We start from the raw sequence: 20,891 nt of genomic DNA, 5'->3' as shown, positions 1-20,891 counted from the left end.
GCGCGAAAACGAACAAATGGTATAGAAAAAAAACAGGAACACAGCCGCGATTGATTACGGTTATTCCGTATGTACGAAGAGACGAATATAACAACGGAAAACAAAGTAAAAACAATTTAAAACTGTTTGTTGATCGACCGGTTTTGGTTAATAAAAGGATAAACAACTTCACAGTTGGAGATAGCGATCAACGCATCTACATTCAACCATAGCAAGTTGCAAACTGGGGGAATGGTTTTCTGGGGAATATTATAGAATCACTTTTCCTATATGGCCGGCCGCAACGCATTCATCAAACCCAGGAATGTCTTGAGGACTGTCACTATCACCACCATATTATTTTATATTGTATAATAAGTATTGCAATTAAAATATGAAAGCACTATAGTAGCAAAAGAAAAAGTCCCTTGGAATCCATGATAAACTTGGCAATAAATGTGTCAAGATGCGCGATAACTAAGTAAGCGAGTCCCAAGTAATGGGACTGGTATGCGGGTATATTTGAATTTGAAGAGGAAAGTACTCGGATAACGAGTCCCATTGGCAAGTATCTTGGATTTGTATATAAAAAACAACCGCATTCACAATATTTTGGTAGTTGTTCATTTTCTTGTACTCTAATGATAATGTGTTGAGTAATGTCACTAGAATTTTCTGCTGCCTGCAGCGGCGTTACGAAAACCTTTGCAATAATGTTCAATTGCGTTTTTCTCGACATGATAATTTTCCTAATGGGACTGTATTGCGAGTATGGGCAGACCAGCTGTTTATTAATTTCAAGGCGGTGTACGACTCAGTGAATTGAAATGAGCTGTGGCAGATAATATCTAAACATGGCTTTCCGGCGAAACTAATTAGGCTGATACGTGCTTCGCTGGATGGTTTGAAATCAAGTGTTCGGATTGCAGACGAAGAGTCAAGGTGCAGAGAAACGCCACTATCATTACAAGATGACAATTGCTTCTTGCTTTGCAGACGATATCGCAGATGCAGATGGAATCGATCGCAGGTCAGTGGAGTAGACCTTCGTCCTCCTAAACTCCTAAAAGTATGGATGATTTATTTTAGTTCGAGCAGGTCAGTTTTTGTCGATTAGAAAATGTGCATTCCCACCCCATGATCAATCAATGAAGTTTCACACGTTCATTACCAAATAATGTTGGAGCTGTTCGGTTTATTGAGTAAAAGACAGTGGTTCACGAACAAGGTTTTATATTTTGTGCAGATCACAAAGCCCCTAATAACAGCAATTTACGACAGTTCGCGTTCATAAGTCGATTTAACTATAATCATACGTTGGTACACACATGCAAAAAATAGAATTTTGAGTCGTTCCAAATTTAACTCAAATAAGTACTATTTACGGAACAGCAGAAAATTCTATTCGCTTAGCTTCTTGCTGCTTTGTGCTGATTTCAGCTCATAATTTACAATATAAAAAAAGACTCGTACATGGTAGGCTCTTCTAAAACGAACATCAAATGATCGTCATCGATCACAAATGGATGGAAAATAAAACAATTAAGTCGACAGTTAAATGTCATTGTGAATTTGAAATTCCTTACACAAGATCTAAGCACGTCGCGTTCACTGGTGAGATTTGTTCTTTATCATTTCTAAAATCGCCCGCGGCACATCCATAGTCTGGTCGTCGATTAGCACGATGTCGAAGGTCTCCATGTAACGCGGCAGATTCTGCTCGGGCTGTTGAGGAATAGATGGCGCTTTAATAAAAAAAACGATTCTTGCATAGATCTCCCAATAGAAACTTACGTGATCGAACAGAAATCCAATCTTCAGTACGTACGACGAAGAGGGAATGCCATCGGCCATGCCGGCATCTCCCAACGAATCGCCCATCACGATCACGTGGTCACGATCGTGCACCAGATCGTAGTACTCCGTGCCTTTGAGGGCCGTTTCGTTCTTGTTGAATGTGTGGATCATCTTGTCCTGCAGCCCGTTCAGCGTGCCATCGGAACTGTACTGCAGGAAATTGGAGATCACCTTCACGTTGGGATACATTACGTTCGCTTGTCGCAGAACCGACACCACCGAGTCGCCCAAACCGGCCGAAAACACCAAACACGGCACCTCCAGTTGGTTCAGGTCGAAGAACATCTGGTGGGTGCCGTCGCGGAGTCCGTCCTTGAATCGTTTGGCCACTTCGGCGATTTCCTCCTGGGGCAGTGGAAAGCCTCTGCGAAATAGAAAAAAAGTATACTATTAATCTTCAATAAAGCAACAGATTTCGGTAGGAACACGAGTACGACAGCTGCACAAGTCAAGGCGTCAAGATCATCATAGGAGATTTAAACGCTCAGGTTGGCCAGAAGGAGGAGTTCAGCGCCCACCAGGTGACGTGCGTAAACGACCTAAAACTGATAGATTTTGCCTCCTGCAAGAATTAGGCAATTTGTAGCATTTATTTCCAGCACAGGCTCCCGTATCGGTTCACCTGGAGATTATTTCAGCGGATAGAATCGCATATCAACTATGTTTTGTCCGATGGACGACATAACCGACCTTAGAACCTAGACCTAGAATCTATCATGGCGTTAACTTTGACTCAGCCCATGTTGATAGTGAATTGGCCCAATACTATCCGTCACCAACGATGTACGGAAACGACGCTCGTCTCGGTACAATCTAGCGCAACTGAAACAACCGGATGTCGCCAATGCGTACGCGCAGCATCTTGAGGCAGCGTTGCCGGAAGAAGGCGAGCTCGGTGGGCGCCTCTTTCAGAAATGCTGGAGGACAGTCAAAGCAGCCTTCAACGACGCTGCCTAAAGCATGGTCGGATGGTACAGCATGGTACGCGGCAGAACGTGGAACGATACAGACTGAAGTGGAAACTGCAAACCCAAAAACACAAAAAGCGTCGTATGGAAGACGTGGAATGCCAAGAGATGGAGTTGCTGTACCCTTCTAAAGAAACGCGGAAATTCTATCAGAAGCTCAACGAATTCCGCAAAGGCACCATGCCGCGAGCTGAAATGTGCAGGGATAATGAAGAGAGCATCTTGACGGACGGACGCGAGATGATTGAAATGTGGAAACATCACTACGATGAACACCTGAATGGCGCAGAGAACACATGCACAGAAGGTCAGGACAGCGAAAGAGATGACTACGTTGGCACAGCGGACAGAGGAAACCAACCAGCTCTCACGATGGGGGAAGTTAAGGATGCCGTTCGACAGCTCAAGAACAACAAGGCCGCTGGCAAGGATGGTATCGGAGCCGAACTCATCAAGATGGGCCCGGATAGATTGACTACGTGTCTGCATCGGTTGAAAGCTTGGTTGATACAGCTAATGCTCGATAACTGGGTGCTATTTAACTGGGCTGCTTTTTAACTGGGTGCTCGCTAACTGGGCTGTAGCCCAGTTAAAAAACAGTTAAACGTCAAAAACTTTCACCATCCCGTAACTGACGAGGGGCGTGCAAATGCAAAATAAGGTTTCGGCATTATTTTTTTAATTGTAAATTTTAACTTTTTCCACCAACGTAAGGGTTTTTTGTTTCCGTTTGCGGTTGGTGCCCGGTGGGATGTCCATTGCAGGAACGAAAACTGTTTAATTCACCTCAAAATTTACAAGACGGTACGATTAAAACGCGAATTCAATGACGGAATGACACGAACACGACGCGATTCCAAAACCGAATGACGCCAACCAAAACTTTGCTTCTAAGTCCCCCTCGATTTTTATTTGAATGTGTGTGTGCGTTGGAATGGCAGTCCAGTTATCGAGCACTGCTCGCTAACTGGAAGGTTCTCTCAGCCCAGTTATCGAGCATAAGCTGTAGTCAGATTCTGGAAGATGGAACAGCTTATATAGAACTCCCCGAAGACTCTCTTGGGAACCCTCGAAGAGCTACAATGGCTGCCGACCGCTCCCGGGTAACTAGCTCAGTGACATGAGAACCCTGAACTGTGTTGCTGGGTCGGTAGGTTACTGGGTAATCGGAGGAGCTTCGCGAAGTATGAAGAAGTACAAGAATATTCACATTTTAAACATTTATTGGCCCTTGTGTGGCGTGTGAGTGTACTCACTTGACATCTCCTCCATAGCGTCGGCCTATACGGCTACTCCTGCACTATCGTATGGCCAGAAGGCGTGGCTGCTCGGAGTTGGTGGAATGGCGGATTGGCTGCATTCAGCAGGCGTAGCTGACAAAGATCCAGCGTTTTCCTTGACGAAATCGGCACGGCCCAGGACGAGACCGGAATGATCGTGCCGAGATAGAAACCTATTTTGCGGTTAATGCCGAAGGCCTGAGGGATTCGTCCGGGATCGGACGAAAGCAATTCCTTAGCTGTTAGGCTCGGAAGTCATCCGACTTCAGAGCCGCCGTTTGTTGACTGTTATTAGAACTGATACGAGGTCCTAAAGTGGATAACAGTTGTCCGCCAGGATAATCAATAGATTGAATTCTGAACCAATTTCACCTGAACGGAGGTAGTCCGGATATTAGGACCCTATCCCTTCCCTGAAGGACAGGAGGGAAGGTTAGACTGTTTCAATTTTTACTAAAACATAAAATCATACAAACACAAAAACCTAAGAAATGGAACCTGAAGTTTGCTTCAAGTGTTTCGGGAAGGGCCATAAGTCGTGGAATTGCAATGGTCCCGACAGAAATAAGATGTGCAGAAAATGCGGCACCGAAGGCCATAGGGCAAGCGATTGTAAGCGAATCGCTAAGTGCCTTATATGTGTCGACAGAGCAGACAACAGACACTTAATAGGCGGACCCAAATGTCCGGGCAGAAACGGAGTATCAAAGCAGCCAAAACGGAAGTAACACAGTAAAATTTAAACCACTGTGATGCAGTCCAGTAGCTGCTTTGGCAGTCAGTCTCGGAAACGAAAACCGACGTGGTGTTACTATCGGACCCATACCGCATACTAGCTAGCAATACCGAATCCAAGAAGTAGTCTCTATATCAAACGGCGGTTTTGTGATAGCAACACCAACAGCGTGTCCTATTGCAGTTGTGACGCGCCCCCAAGGTGATCGATTGAGGAATTTTCTCTCATGGTCAGGGCTGGTAGCAGTCAGACAGCAAAATAATAGTGACTTTAGTGACCAAAATGATAAAAAAGTGACCAAATAGTGACCTAAAAGTGACTTGAAAACTACAAGTATTAGTCATTGAAATGACTAGAAATGAAAATATGGTCTATGTGAAAATTAACTATTCTACATATTAGGCGAATTAAGAATGTAGAGAACTGCAGTAATTTCAAATCTCTCGTAACAGTTATCTGTCCGAGATAAGACTTGATTGTCATAAATGGTAAAAAAGATAACCTTTTTCGAGATTTCATTTATCATTATTTACGAGACGAACATTTGCTTAAAATAAGGTTACTATGTTATATTTCTGATTTCATTTAAAAAAAATAAATACATGAACTTTGGTAAACAAACTCGTGATAGAATTCTTAATAAAACTCCTGTACATGATGAACTTACTGGCAAGATTTTGAAGTAGAGATGCAAAATGAATTACTTGAAGCATTTCTTAACAAAGCTGTGGAATAAATCGAGGAAAAAGGTTTGGTTGTAGACAAAATTGTGTCGAAAATTGAGAATAAATTTCAGTACATTTTGAGAAAAAAAAAAATCCTGACAGAATTCAAAGTTCAAAAAATAAACGAAAAATAGAAATTCATGCTAAATTTGTGGCTGAATTTCTGTAAAAAAAGAATACAAATAAACAACAAACTCCAGAACACAAGTGATTATTAACGTACTCGAGAAAAGGACAAATTAGTTGAATGTCGTGCATAAAGAATCAGAATTTCATAAGCATTTCAATAAATGAATTATTGAAAACTAGTGGTCCCGGCAAACTTCGTCTTGCCATCAAGTAGGCTGTTGAAAACGCTAAAGATCGTCCCATACAAAATGACAGTTCCGATCACGCTCATTTTTTGGACTTTCCCGATGAGAATCCTGGGATTTTTATACACACAAACACGTCGGAACACTTGACGAACAAAACGGAAAAATAATCATTCAAATCCGTTGACCCGTTCGGAAGCCATTTCGTGACATACAAACACCATTCCATTTTTATTTATATAGATAATCACATTAATCAGTGGCGACTCGTAACCTCACGTTTTATCTGATCTACGACCATGAAACGACTAATTTTGCAAATTTATATTATGAAGTAAACAGTAAACGATAGAAAGCACATATTTGTTGCTAAAATTCATGAACAGGTGGATGTTGGGTTAGAGAATAGCCACTGATAATACTATTGATTATTTTTTATTGTCCAACAATGTTCTATCATTCATTATAGAAACATGTTTTTTTGTTTGGAAATAGTTGACCAAAGTCGTGTAAAAGACAATGTCAAAGGTTAATCAATGGAAACATGTATTAAAAAAAAGATACCGACACGTTAATGCTTCCAGTGGACGATTTGCTCTTTGAAGGAAACATCACACTAGACAACGGACTAGCATGCAACGCCCAGTGGCACAATCGAAATACGTTCCTGATGAAAAGTTTTCCAGACTGAAGCGGGAATCGAACCCACACTCCTTGACTCGATGCGGTTAAATGCTTAGTTACACTAAACGCACGGCCACGTTGGAATTTCTGATGTGATATCTGAAATGATTTCCAGCAAAAATAGTACTTGCTGTTGAAGTCCTGGACGAGTTCCTGACAGATTTCTATAATTTATTTTGGTTGTTATTCCTAGCCGTCTCTGGCTTATCTTCCGGAGGAGTTTTGATGATGTTTATTTTCAGAAACCTGGTTCTTGATTTCTTGTAGATTACTCATATCAGATATTAGTTCTGGTTTTTGCCAAAATGTAATAAAATATTTCGGTCAACAAATTTATCCTAATGTTGCTTTCTAAGTTTTGCCAGAATGTTCTCCAAAGTTTATCCCAGGTAATTTTTAAATTTTCTATCGGAAATGTCTACGGAATATTCACTTGAATTCTTCCAAAAAGTTAGCCGGAAGGACGAGGATGAACCAGTCTCGGGCTGAACTTCCCCATAATCACGGCATAAAAATTAACAAGGCAGGCTCTTTACTGATGTAAATATCAAGTTTGATTGTAAACATGTGACGTCACTCCTATCGTACCATATATCTTCCGGACCACTAGATCATTTTTTTCGCAAATTTTGTTCGAGGTGGATAGGAATGACGTCGTCAAGTAGCTGTCAGTTTTCGGAATATATCACCTTCTCAATGTAGTACACCGTGCCCATAATAAGGATTCAATAATAATATAGTTAGCCAGGAGTCTCTACTTTTCTTGAGTCAAGAATCTTGACACTTTGATTTCAAAATCACACTATTCTTGTCTTTATAATAACAAATCTGTTTCTTGTTGCTTTAGTTTGAAAAGCTAACCCAGCCTTAAATTTCATTATCATCAGATCACGAAAAAAAGTGACTTTAGTGACCATTTTCCTGAAAAAAGTGACTTTAGTGACTTTTTGTTGAAAATAGTGACTTTTTAGTGACCACGTCGGAAAAAGTGACCAAGTCACTAAAAAGTGACTTGCTACCAGCCCTGCATGGTTGACAAGATCTAGCGTAACATTTGAAAAGGGCCTAACTGCAAAATGTAAACAAACTTGATTATTCATTATTCGTATCATTTTTTACGTAAATTATTCCTACGTACTCTTACGGGCATGCAAAATGCATTATTAATGGTAATTTTATTCAAACTTAAAAGGGCCTATCTGAAAATGATAAAACTAAGAGGGCCTAACTGGTCATAAAAGGGCCTAACTGAAAATTTCCATCAAAATCAGATTGGCCCTTCCGTGCATTTTTAATTTTGCTCCATATTTTTCAATATTTAGCCCTTGTATAGTGATCAGCATAACGTAAAAATTGAGAAATGCTCGATTGAAGATTCTGTAACATATTGATTGTTACTATTTTAAACTCATTGCTATCTAATAGTTTTAAACTTTTGTTCGACACTCATAGTCTATTACTGGGCCACGTAACGTTTTAAATCTAACGTAACATAAAAACTAGTAAAAAATGTTGAATTCAAACATCATCGGCAGATAGGCCCTTTTACGAGTCTTCAAACCAGTTAGGCCCTTTCAATTAGGCCCTTTAATTGACCATGGTTTCAGTTAGGCCCCTCCAGTTAGGCCCTTTTATTTAACATAGTTCCAGTTAGGCCCTTTTGGAATTTGTTAATTTTATTGATTATTGAATAGATTTTCAAAGTTTTAGAACAAAATCAATCGATTATGTGAGAAAATCAACATTGAATATTGAAAATTCTTTATTGAAGATACTGTACTATATTGATTATTCATATTTCAAACCCTTTGTCCTATTCACTAGTTTTATACTTGTGTTCGACACTCAAAATAGTCTACTAGGTATCCCATAACGTTTTAAATCTTAAATAACAAAACAACTCGTGAAAATGGTTGAATTCAAACATCATCGGCAGATAGGCCCTTTTACGAGTCTGCAAACCAGTTAGGCCCTTTCAGTTAGGCCCTTTGATTGAACATGGTTTCAGTTAGGCCCCTCCAGTTAGGCCTTTTTATTAAACTTTTATTATTCCAGTTAGGCCCTTTTGTAATTTGTTAATTTTATTGATTATTGAAGTGATTTTCAAAGTTTTAGATCAAAATCAATCGATTAGGTATGTGAAAAAATCAACATTGATTAATAAAAATTCTTTATTGAAGATTCAGTACTATTTTGATTCTTATTTCAAGCCCATTCTCTTTTTTACTAGTTTTATCATAATCTTAATGCGAAGTTAGTTGAAAAACTGATTTTTTATCCTGAAAAAAAAAATCATTTACATTAAAAATTTTGAATAATTTTTATTTGTTAATTTTTATTTGTTGCCTCTAGTTGTGGATCGATTTCCAAAAGTCGCGATTTTCACAAAAACAAATTCGTTTGTTTTTGTAACAGCCCTGCAAGAATTCTTCTTATACTTCTTCTTGGCATTACGTCCTCACTGGGACAGAGCCTGCTTCTAAGCTTTGTGTTCAATGAGTACTTCCACAGTTATAAACTGAGAGCTTTCTTTGACAAGTTGCCATTTTCGCATTCATATATCGTGTGACAAGTACGAAGGTACTCTATATTCAGGAAAGTAAAGGAAATTTCCATTACGAAAAAAAACCTGGACCGACCGGGAATGGTACTCAGATACCTTCAGAATAGCTTTGCTTTGTAGCCGCGGACATAAACTGCTCGGCTAAGGAAGGCCCTCAAGTATAAAACAAGTTAAAAAGTGAATTTGTTTGAAATAGATATAATCAATATGGTACTGAACCTTCAACCGAGAATATCCAACATTTAGCTATTACATTGTTGTTCTCTCGCTTTATTTTATTTAAAAACTATGAAAATCACTTCAATAAGCAATAAAATCAACAAATTCCAAAAGGGCCTAACTGGAACTATGTTTAATAAAAGGGCCTAACTGGAGGGGCCTAACTGAAACCATGTCCAATCGAAGGGCCTAACTGAAAGGGCCTAACTGGTTTGAAGATTCGTTGAAGGGCCTAACTGCTGATGATATTTGAATGCAACCATTTTCACGAGTCGTTATGCTATTTGAGATTACTAACGTTCTGGGCCACGTAATAAACCATAATGAGTGTCTAACACAAGTATAAAACTAGTAAAAATAAGTGAATGGGTTTGAAATATCAATAATCAATATGTTGCTGATTTTGTATAGAATAGTTTTCAATATTTAGCTTGTATGATATAGTGTTGTTTTCTCACATAATCATTAAATGTTGTCTAAGAATTATGCAAATCACTTCAATAATCAAATAAAATTAGCAAATTCAAAAAGGGCCTAACTGGTTTAAAAATTCGTTAAAGGGCCTATCTGCGGATGATGTTTTAATTGAATTATTTTTACAAGTTGTTGTGCTATTTCAAATTCAAATCGTTGTGAGCCACGTAATAGACCATTATTAGTGTCGAACACAAGGGGTTATCCGAAAATGACGTCCATCAATTGGGGCCTTCTCCAATGGGGGGATGTACGAAAATGTGACAGTGCATGGATTGGGTATTAGAAAAAGCGTGACAGAGGTGGTAGAAGGGTTCTAGAAATCCCGAAAAACGATGGACGTCATTTTTGGATCTTCCCCAAGTATGAAACTAGTAAAAATCGAATGGGTTTGAAATAGGAATAATCAATATGGTACTGAATCTTCAATCGAAAATTTCCAATATTTAGCTATTATATAGTGTTCACATAATCGCTAAATTTTGTTCAAGATTTATGCAAACCAATTCAAAAATCAATAAAATTAGCAAATTATAAAAGGGCCTAACTGGAACCATGCTCAATCAAAGGGCCTAACTGAAAGGGCCTAACTTTTTTGAAGATTCATAATAGGGCCTATCTGCCGATGATGTTTGAATTCAACAATTTTGACGAGTTGTTGTGTTATTTGAGATTAGAAACATAATGGGCCACGCAACAGACTTTAATGGGTTTCGAACACAGGTATGAAACTAGTAAAAATGCGAATGGGTTTAAAATAGGAATTATAAATATGGTACGGAATCTTCAATTGAGAATTTCTCAATGTTTACGTTTTGCAGATAGGCCCTTTTCAAATGTTACGCTAGAGATGATAGCCGAACTAGCTAATCGGCAGCCAGTAGTGATTGCTGGTGACTTTAATGCATGGGCAGTGGAGTGGGGTAGCCGCTCCCAACTCGACCCAAGCCCGAGGTTGGAAAACAGCGCGCTTCGACGGCGAAGTATTCACTGACGCCCTGAGACGCGAACGGAACACTCTGGACCTAAACGGTGAAGAGCTAGTTGCTGTGATATCACAAGCGTGTGATGCTTCCACGCCGAGAAAAGCCCCTCCTAGAGAGAACAGGCCGCCGGTGTACTGATGGTGCGAATCAATTGCAAATCTTCGAGTAATGTAGCTAGACGAAGATTGCAACGCGCACGCACAGAAGCACAAAGAGAAGAACGCAGTGCAGCATTCAGAGAGGAAAAGTTGGCATTCAAAAACGAAATCAAGAGTCGAAAACGGGTATACTTTGATAGTCTATGCGAAAGTGCCAATTCAAGTCCATGGTGTGACGCCTACAGAGTGGTAATGTCTAAGACCAAAGGTGCCATAGCGCCCCAAGAGAAGTCACCCGAGTTGTTGTGATCGATAATCGATGTACTCTTCCCGCATCATCCCACAAGCCCATGGCCCCCAGCGCCGGCAGATGTAGGAAAATGATTGGCGATGGTGACGAACGAAGAACTGACGAAGTCGTGAAAGCATTCGCGTTAAACAAGACACCGGGACCCGATGGTATCCCGAATGTTGCCTTAAAAGCGGCAGTGAATGCGGATCCGGACATGTTCAAAACTACGATGCAAAGCTGCATTGATCAAGCAATCTTCCCGGATGTATGGAAACGACAGAAATTGGTGCTTCTACCAAAGGCGGGGAAACCACCAGGTGACCCGTCGGCGTATAGACCTATCTGTCTACTAGATACGACGGGCAAGTTATTGGAGAGGTTGATTCTCAACAGGCTAGTACCGTATACGGAGAGTGCGGACGGCCTGTCCAACAACCAGTTTGGATTCAGAAAAGGTAAATCTACTCTGGACGCCATCCAGTCGGTCGTTCAGACAGCTGAGGTGGCAATCGAGCATAAAAGGAGCTGTTGGCAACCTTGCTGCCAGCGCGCATCTTTCATCAACCTTGCGCCACTTCTACAGAGACAGATACGACCAGACACAGGTGACGAACTGACAGTTCTGATGACAGGTATGGATGTTGAACAGTGAGACGAAGAACAGATCGACAACTAAAAAAAGACGATAAACATATTTACGAAGTGCACGCTGTTAGACAGCTCAAATTACATATAGATTAGATGAAACTATCAATATTACTTAAAATTAGATTAACTTCTTAGTAAGGTATGGTATACCAATCAAACTATATTTCAACTTAAAATTAATGAATTTTCACTTGAAATAGGTACTTGCTGTAAAGCTGTATCGCTAGTTCTATTCTTAACCTTAAATTCATGCCCTAAAATTGTAAAATCACGGTAAGCAAAAATTGAATTCCTTCTAAATCAAAATCTAAAACTTATCATAAAATTATTAGAATTCGACCAACGACAACACTGAACACAGACGAAGCTACGTAAGGGACTAAACGTAAGTCTTAAACTATATACTATATACATATGTACAGGCAACGATTTACATGAAATTTGTACAATTCTAAATCTGTGCGCAACGCCCAAACTAAAACCATGTACTTGAAACCTTTTTCAATAGGAGAATTATAATCGTCCGCTGAATTACGCCCAGTTCTCGTGTTTAACTTGCGGAGATTATAATCGCGGAAATTATCCCTCTCGTTCCGTTGGCTTAACGCCAACAGGAGCGGCATCCGTTACTGCGCGGTTGTCACTCTGGATGTGAAGAATGCGTTCAACAGCGCAAGCTGGGAAGCAATCGCACACGCACTTCACCGTCTCAAGGTACCGGTGCAGTTGTGTAAGCTTCTAGAAAGCTGTTTTGATGGTAGGATTTTACTGTACGACACGGAGGAGGGGCAGAAAAGCGTTCGAATTACCGCGGGAGTACCTCAAGGTTCAATCCTGGGCCCGCTGTTCTGGAATGCGATGTACAATGACGTACTGAGGCTGCCCCTTCCGATGGATGTTAAGATTGTTGGCTTTGCCGACGATATCACCCTAGTGGGGTCTACCACAAAAGGCCGAATCACAAAAGGCCGAATCACATAAGGCCGAATCACAAAAGGCCGAAAGCACAGAAGGCCGAAACATACGAAAGGCCGAATCACAGAAGGCCGAATCACAGAAGGCCGAATCACAAAAGGCCGAATCACAAAAGGCCGAATCACAAAAGGCCGAATCACAAAAGGCCGAATCACAAATGGCCGAATCACAGAAGGCCGAATCACAGAAGGCCGAATCACAAAAGGCCGAATCACAGAAGGCCGAATCACGGAAGGCCGGAATTTAAAAAAAAAATAGTGAAAGCCACAAACATTCAGCACATTTTTCTACAATATTATGGACATTTTTACAGTAGGGTTAGCGGGACAAGACGCACAAGTAACATTACTAGCTGAATAAGAGTGTATGGTTAGTGTTTTTTGGGTGTGTCAACTGGTCTATTCTTAGCTGACACACCCAAAATAAATTCTATAATTGAAGCTTAAGTAGTCACGCTGTTGTATTTTGTACAACATAAGTTAAAAACCTCGCGAAAACTGGAAGGGTATACAGTGCCTGTTCGATTTTGGCAACATGTCAAAAATTTTCATGTTGCCGGTGGTGGTTGGTCCCTAGTGATAAATCCTACCTCCGTTCTGGTCACGATCTTCAGATTATCGTGATTCGTCAACATTCGTATTGATAAAGTGGGGGGACAGGCTTGAAATTGGGTTTGAAAGAAACGAATGTCAGAACAGGTATCCACCGGCGACGCCAAACGGACCAACGTAATGTGGTGTAGGTAATTTGGGATTTGTGGATTGAATACTGATATTTTTTGCCAAGCATCAATATGGGTGACTTCCGAGGATAGCGAAACGTAAGGAGGGTTATGACAAGGTTGTGGGTAAATCCATCACATTGGGGTTGTGACTCTGTGTCTTGTCAGGAATAGGGTCTGATTGGTATTGTAGTATGCTATAGAGTTCGGAATTGATAGACAGACTTTGAGGAAAGAAGTTTTGAACGTAAGGCAGCAGCACCTTGGATCTTGGAGGGCGCAGGTCTGGAGAGTTGGGCAGCTGTTTATGCTGGGTTACATTACGTAGAAAGTGGAATCCGTTTTGCCTCGCATAAATTATGGGAAGTATTTGAAAATGGTTCCTTGTTCAGATTGTGTAACGCAAGAAATAATCTTTAGCTCTGCGTTATATTTGGAGGTTATTATAGTGCAGGGTCGAAAAGAGGATGAATATTTGATCACTTAAACTTTACGCTGCAAAATATTCGTAGTCGTTTTTCTTTTTTTTCTGATGTACAGGTATAAACAGGTTTATTTAGCCTAAAAAATGAACAATCATACGCGTAGAGCCTACGTGTCATGAAGTTAGGATTGAAATCAAAATAATATTGCGCATTTCTTTCACACCACAGGATTATCGCAGAAGTTTTTACAAGTGCGGAGGTGCCGGTAGAGGTGCGCGATTACGTCGAGTCGGGTCGATGTTTTCAGCGGACTCATATTTCGCAAATCAAAGAATGAGTGCTCTGAGGGCATCAACATGATTCGATGCGGTACCACACTTTTATTTGTGCTTTTGCACTTGTCTTATTAAATAGGAATACTTTGTGTTAGGTAATAAATTAGGAGCATAAATTATGATTTATTAGAATTTTCTGATAGAGGCAGAGTTCACATGTTACTTAGGTATTTGAAAGCAAATGAGAACCACATTAAATATTAATAGATAATCACTAATGCTCATATTTTTATATTTTTCATTTCATCGCGGTCCTCATTGCCCGAGCGGAGTCGACAAAAATCGAGGTGGATAGAATCGAAGGATCTACGATACGGAAAAGAAACAGATGAGAAACTATCGATATATTTATTCAACTATAAAAACCACGTTTTACCGTAATAACTTTATTTCTTTCTTCTCGTTTCAGCAATCCAACCACCAAACCATTTCTACTATCTTTTCATTTCATCTTCGTTACATTTATAGTCCCTCTGGTACTGAATCGAATGGCGCATTCCGCTTTTACTAGCGCTGTCTTTGCTGTACGTTGAGCATGGTGTCGGGGGTGGTGTGCTCTGTAGAACATCTGATGTGCTACACGGCACGCCACTTCCGGCATTTTGTTTGGCGTGCGGGATGGGCAGTGCTGGTGATGAGGTGGTGGGCGCTATTCGGTTTAGTGCCAGAGGGACTATATCTATTTAATGTATCTGAAACTTGTGGGACCGCTTTAATTCCGGCGCCTGCTTGTGGAAGAACCCGGTGTGCTAAACGGTATAGGACATGTTAACGGGGGAGGCTTGGTAGGTCCTCACCCAGCCCGTGTCTAGATTGGCGGATAATTGTCTGCCAGGGTGTGGATTGAGCAATTACAATTACAATTACAATTACAATGTCAAAAATTTTCATGTTGCCAAAATTGAACCGTTCCAAAATTTAATAATTGTTTTTATTAAAACTTGTATCACCGTAATAATGACCACAAATTAAATTTATTCTTCTTCTTCTTGGCATTACGTCCTCACAGGGACAAAGCCTGCTTCTCAGCTTAATGTTCAATGAGCAATTCCACAGTTGTTAACTGAGAGCTTTCTTTGCCAAAGTTGCCATTTTCGCATTCGTATATCGTGTGGCAGGTACGAAGATACTTTATGCCCAGGGAAGTCAAGGAAATTTCCATTACGAAAAGATCCTGGACCGACCGGGAATCGAACCCAGACACCTTCAGCATGGCTTTGCTTTGTAGCCGTGTTGCCAAATTTCCGTGTTGCCAAATTCAAACCGAGTCAAAATCGAACGGCACTGTACGGTTAAAAGTATTCTTTGTAAACTTAGTATTCCTATGATCACTTAAACACTTGTTATACCCTATCTCAGCAATCATTCTCCTACTTGTTGCGTAAAAGACTATGTTGGCATTATACCGGGCAAACGCTTGCTGTCCGAACTCGCTGTCGCTCGTCGGACCTAAAAATGGAAAAAACATCCTCTGTTTGCATTATACCGGGCAAACGCCTGGATTTGCTATTTGCATGACACCGAATAGATGCTATACACAACCATCGGATATCGGAGACTTCGGCGGCCTTCTGCCGCCTCAGTTCCTCTATCCTCAATGTGGCTTCGCCGCATGTAAGTTTTGCACTGTTTACTGACATGACTGCATTTAACAAAGCATGGACTTGTTCTTTTCATATCCAAGATTTATTTTGTGATTTGGCTTTTTGTGATTCGGCCTTGTGTGATTCGGCCTTTTGTGATTCGGCCTTTTGTGATTCGGCCTTTTGTGATTCGGCCTTTTGTGATTCGGCCTTTTGTGATTCGGCCTTCTGTGATTCGGCCTTCTGTGATTCGGCCTTCTGTGATTCGGCCTTTTGTGATTCGGCCTTTTGTGATTCGGCCTTCTGTGCATTCGGCCTTTTGTGGTAGGCTAGAAGGTATTCGGCCTTTTGTGATTCGGCCTTCTGTGATTCGGCCTTTTGTGATTCGGCCTTCTGTGATAATCCCCCCTAGTGGCCTATGGTGAATCGATGGAGGAAGTAGACAGCATCGCACTCTATTTCCATAGTTGAGGAATGGATGAAGTCTAGGAAACTATGATTGGCCCGTCACAAGACTGAGGTGGTGGTGGCCAACAACGCGCTGAGGTGGTGGAAGTCCAAGCAACGCTTATCTCGGTAGGTGATTGCTCCTTTTACAGGCATATTCAACGGGGCTAGCGAAGCTGAGCTTGTCATCGTTCAGTACCCCAAGATGTCTAAGGGATCGCTTGGACTCTATGGTGCAATCACGGTAAAAGTGCATCTACGACTATAGCGGCGCTTTCGAGAATGTTGTTTAACAGCTATGATAAAGGTTTTAAGACTGAAAACATTAAAAAATGTAAATATTTCTGTGTAAAACTATCCTTAATTAAAACAAAATAGTTCAAAATCAACATTAGACATCTATTAACTGGAAACTATGGAATATCTGTGATGTCAAGGAGGCAGTCAGCATCCTTGGAAATTACTATTTTGTTCGAACTGATCAAATTCGCCTCAGTGATCAGATTAACCTTGTATTATAGTACCAATCATTTTTTGTATCATGTAATTCTAAACAAATCACTTTTGCAAAACCATCGATGTCTACAAATGAAAACAAAATTGGTAAACCACACATTTTCAATCCATTCATACGATTCCAGGCGAACACATACGTCGAAAATGTGTTCTCTTACCCTGATTGCCATCCGATTAACTTGTCAATCCGTTTTGTGATGACAAGCGCCAGACGGTATTCAAATGAAGCGAAGAACTGAGGCACATGCAACTGTATATACTATAAAATTACGAGGAACTCTGCTGATTATGTCGCCCGTCATCCAGTTTTCATTATGCGGAATAATATCGATTTTAAACTAAACTAGATATAGGATACTCACTTCAACAGATCCCCCGTCTTGGACCACCACTCGATCATGTAGACCACCTTCTCGTCCAGCGGCATGTGGGGATCGATTTCGATCGGTCGGTACTTATGGAACAGCCTCTTGGTTTCCTCCAGCACGTACTCGGGCAGCGATTTGCACTCGTTGAACATTCCGAAGCTGGTCAGGATTTTCTCCCCGTTTTCGAGCCTCTGCTTGGTGATTGTGTAATCGAAATCGGTCACTACCTGCAGCTTCCCAATTCCACCGGCCACCAGTTCGTTCAGCATGTGCTCCACCTTACCGGGGTCACGGATCTTCACATGGTCCCGATTGAGGATGGCCACATCGCCGAGCTGAAACCTCCGCTGTCCCACCATTATGCCTCGACGTGCAAACTCTTGCCACAAGCGAATTTTGCGTACTAAATGGAGCACACAGCTGAGCAGAGCACGAATGCAATGTCAACTTTTTGTTTTCGCTTATGTTGGTGGACAGAAGAGGCGGCAAGGCAAGGCCAAGGCGGGATTGCGTCGTTGGGGGCGCGGGTGGCAACGATTCTACCAACTTGTTTTATTTATAAACCTTTTGCCTGTTTTTTTTCAACGTAGAGAAGTTTGTATCGTATTGCACTCACTAAGACAAAACAGAATGGATGCAGACTAACAGCTGAGTTTAATGCACCTTCCTTTTTGGGACGCAATAACAGTGTCTATGTCCACTCGTTCGGGGGTTTGTCCCTGGGAGGGAGAAACCAATACAATATTTCTGTACGTCATAGTGAGCCGGGATTCCGCTGTCACGAACTGTCACTGTGAGCCCAGAACTCAAACATTGGACTAACATGGAAAAAGCGCGTAACTGATTAAAACACATTTTCGCATTTCATCAAAAGTGACAAAAATTGAATGAAAATCAATTCATGCACATAATGCAAGTAATGTCACGTGAGCACCTTTCATCTGATTGAATATAAAGTATTGAAAAACGCATGGTTTTACTTTTTCCAATGAAAATTAATATTTGGTGCATAGAAAACTGTGGCCCTTTTTCCATGTTTGTCAGGAAAGATCGAAAGTACACAACAAAAGAAAACTAGCGATTTTCCCCAAGCCTGCCTTGATTGTTGTTGGCAAGCTGGACTTATCTTGCAGTTCAAACAAACATTGTTCTATATTTCGTGTGTAGTATCGGTGCCTCCCTCCCAGGTTTGTCCTATTGATTTGCTGTTGTCACCAAGAGCTGAGACGAGACTCGCGAAGAGGAAAAAAAGCAACGTCATATGCAGCCCAGATTTCGCTGTCAGATGCAGCCAGTTGATTTTGTGGGCGAATATGTGGAGAGTATTGGAATCATTAATAAAAAAAATAATTCAGCGAAATATTCCATTTGATTTGCGCTGACGAAACTAAATCGAAACAAGCAAAACATTTGTTATTGCAATGTTTACTGCGTTTGCGGATGTAAAATTTAACTTGAAAAGGTTTTCTGAACTTGGAACGATGCAATCGCAATTCATATTTGCCATTGAGTTCATGTAAAAGCTTGAACATCTTGCTCACAAATTTGTGTAAACACAGAATCGAAGAAGAAAATCTTAGCAACCGTAGAAAAAGAAGACCGACTTCGCGAGTCTCGTCTCAGACCAAGAGGAGTACTACTTTCACTTGCTGACTCAATTAGCGAGGTACGGCCACAGATCTCCGATACGTGATTAAGGTTGATAATGAAGCGATTGAACCGAACAATGAATATTGTTCTCCTTGGCTTGAGGAACAACACTGATAAGGCGATAGCAACAGCGGTTCCAACACTTGGACGACAATTCCCTCACGAGCGCTTCCAGGTTAGCAATTTGAAACACATTCGATTTGGCACAGCTTCTCCACTCTTCATGGCTTGTAACCACTGGTTGTTGATTGCAAAAATTGTCCCACCTACGTTTCACTTCAAATTTATTATTTTTTCACACGATGCAACCTGGAAGACGAGGGAAAAACTGCGGAAAAGCTGAAGATGGTGCCGCGCGGACAGACGAACAAAGACACACTGGGATGTTGTTCAAAGTGGAATGTAAATATAAACAAAAATCTGCTGGGCTGAGTGAGGGTCACTCATTTGCTCACGAGTGACTCTCTTCGCAGTGAAACGTCATCTAAAAAAACACCCCTTCCTGTCGTTTTCGAAGGAGTCGCGTTTGCTCATTAGACCGTTCCAAATGCTGACATAATGCATGGTCACGAAATAAATTATCGACTTAAGCGAAGTATGCACTTCAACAGAAAAGTAATCGTCCGCATAGTAAAATACAATTTGTTACTCTTTTCAAACAACATGTTTCTCATATCTGGTAGGGTTAATGTTCCACAAACAGTTGCTATTTTATTGAACAATATGAAACGCAAAAATAATGACTATAAAAAGCGGTTTGAATAATGTATCCCAAACTGTGATAATATAAGTTAGTGGGCGAATATAGTTGGACAATATAAACATAAAAACTCGTCAGATATAAATTTGCACAACACACATACACATGAAAATTTTACAAACTTAATTTTAACAGTTTGGGAAACTGTTGCACGCTTTGGTACTTGAAAGTGTTGTTTAATGCACGTTTGAAAAGTACATCAGTATCAAGAAGTGAAATAATTTAAAATCTATCTTTTTTATTGAAACGATGCACATAACATCTGTAGTTACATTTTAAAACTTCTGTATTTAAGTCCTTTTAGTCTAAAAGTGCAAAATAGAACACAAAGAAAAAAATATTTTTATTATTTTGCGAAAAATATTCAGTTACTGAGTAGATGATTTTTAAGCGTGTTTTTTTTTTCGCGAATCGGGAAAATAAAAAAAAAATAAAATGTTGACATTGCAAATTCGCTCCGTTTTCTTGTCCCAGAAATATTGCGATAAAAAAAAACAGCTGCCGTCTACTCCAGTGCTACATTATTGGAATTGTGCAGCTTCTTCGTTGACAGTTCAAGTGATTCTAATTAGCACTAGGAGCACGGCCTGCTCAGTGACATGAAGATCTACCACATCTTCCTTTGTTTAACACAAGTTGTGCTTTTTCCGTTAGGATTAAAGCAATTTATTTAACAAACAATATTTATTAAAACTACGTTCCACCTACTGTTGGACGGTGTTTACAATATTGATGAATTGAGTTCGATATGATGCAAAAGTTACAGAATCGATTTCATCGATAAGCAATTCAAGTAGCTTACTAAACTGTTGAACCAACACATTTTCTTAAATTTTCATGTTTATGTTTTTGGACCCAAATCGATTGCACCGCTGCTACGGATGGGTTTCCGTAGGCCAAACCGTTCTGATTATTATGTCTTTGCAACGACTCGTTAGGCGAGCGTTTACATTTTCGTCGAACACTACGATTTGTATCCATCGCCCTTATAGGCGAGCAATAGAGTTTCCGCCGGACCCAACAGTTCGAAACTGTTGCTTCGGCTGCTCCCTTCTAAGGCGAGCATTTCAGATTCTACCGAGCCAAACAGATCGTATTCGTTGCTATGGCTACTGCTCCCTTCTAAGGCAAGCATTTCCGCCGGACCCGACAGTTCGAAACTGTCGCTGCGGCAGCTCCCTTCTAAGGCGAGCATTTCAATATTGACCGGACTCAACGGATCGTATCCGCTCCGGTTGCCCCCTTCTAAGGCGAGCATTCTGTTTCTTTTTCCGCCGGACCCGACAGT

At 40.7% G+C, this 20,891-nt stretch overlaps 1 protein-coding gene and 1 long non-coding RNA gene across 2 annotated transcripts; one reads left to right on the top strand and one right to left on the bottom strand.

The window, feature by feature from the left end:
• Positions 1 to 1,195: 1,195 nt before the first annotated feature.
• On the bottom strand, positions 1,196 to 19,234 carry LOC5573774 (7-methylguanosine phosphate-specific 5'-nucleotidase). Its single transcript, XM_001654716.2, has 4 exons — positions 18,834 to 19,234; positions 17,188 to 17,808; positions 1,774 to 2,200; positions 1,196 to 1,704 (listed from the first exon to the last, which is right to left on the bottom strand). The coding sequence occupies exons 2-4, from the start codon at positions 17,550 to 17,552 to the stop codon at positions 1,588 to 1,590; spliced, it is 909 nt and encodes a 302-aa protein (XP_001654766.1). The 5' UTR covers positions 17,553 to 17,808; positions 18,834 to 19,234; the 3' UTR covers positions 1,196 to 1,587.
• Positions 11,651 to 12,363, top strand: LOC110679333. The gene is made up of 2 exons (XR_002502401.1): positions 11,651 to 11,962; positions 12,024 to 12,363. It is a non-coding gene; the product is annotated as an uncharacterized LOC110679333 (long non-coding RNA).
• Positions 19,235 to 20,891: the final 1,657 nt, after the last annotated feature.

The sequence above is a fragment of the Aedes aegypti genome, chromosome 3, assembly GCF_002204515.2.
Source record: "Aedes aegypti strain LVP_AGWG chromosome 3, AaegL5.0 Primary Assembly, whole genome shotgun sequence".
Classification (NCBI taxonomy): domain Eukaryota; kingdom Metazoa; phylum Arthropoda; class Insecta; order Diptera; family Culicidae; genus Aedes; species Aedes aegypti.
The sequence above is the reverse complement of the archived record's forward strand: the minus strand, read 5'-3'. Positions and strand labels throughout refer to the sequence as shown.

Coding starts and splice junctions, on each gene's coding strand:
- LOC5573774 (XM_001654716.2), bottom strand. CDS start 17,552: ATGGTGGGACAGCGGAGGTTTCAGCTCGGCGATGTGGCCATCCTCAAT. Junction 2,201..17,187: donor AAGACGGGGGATCTGTTGAA/GTGAGTATCCTA, acceptor TCTATTTCGCAG/AGGCTTTCCACTGCCCCAGG. Junction 1,705..1,773: donor TTGGATTTCTGTTCGATCAC/GTAAGTTTCTAT, acceptor ATTCCTCAACAG/CCCGAGCAGAATCTGCCGCG.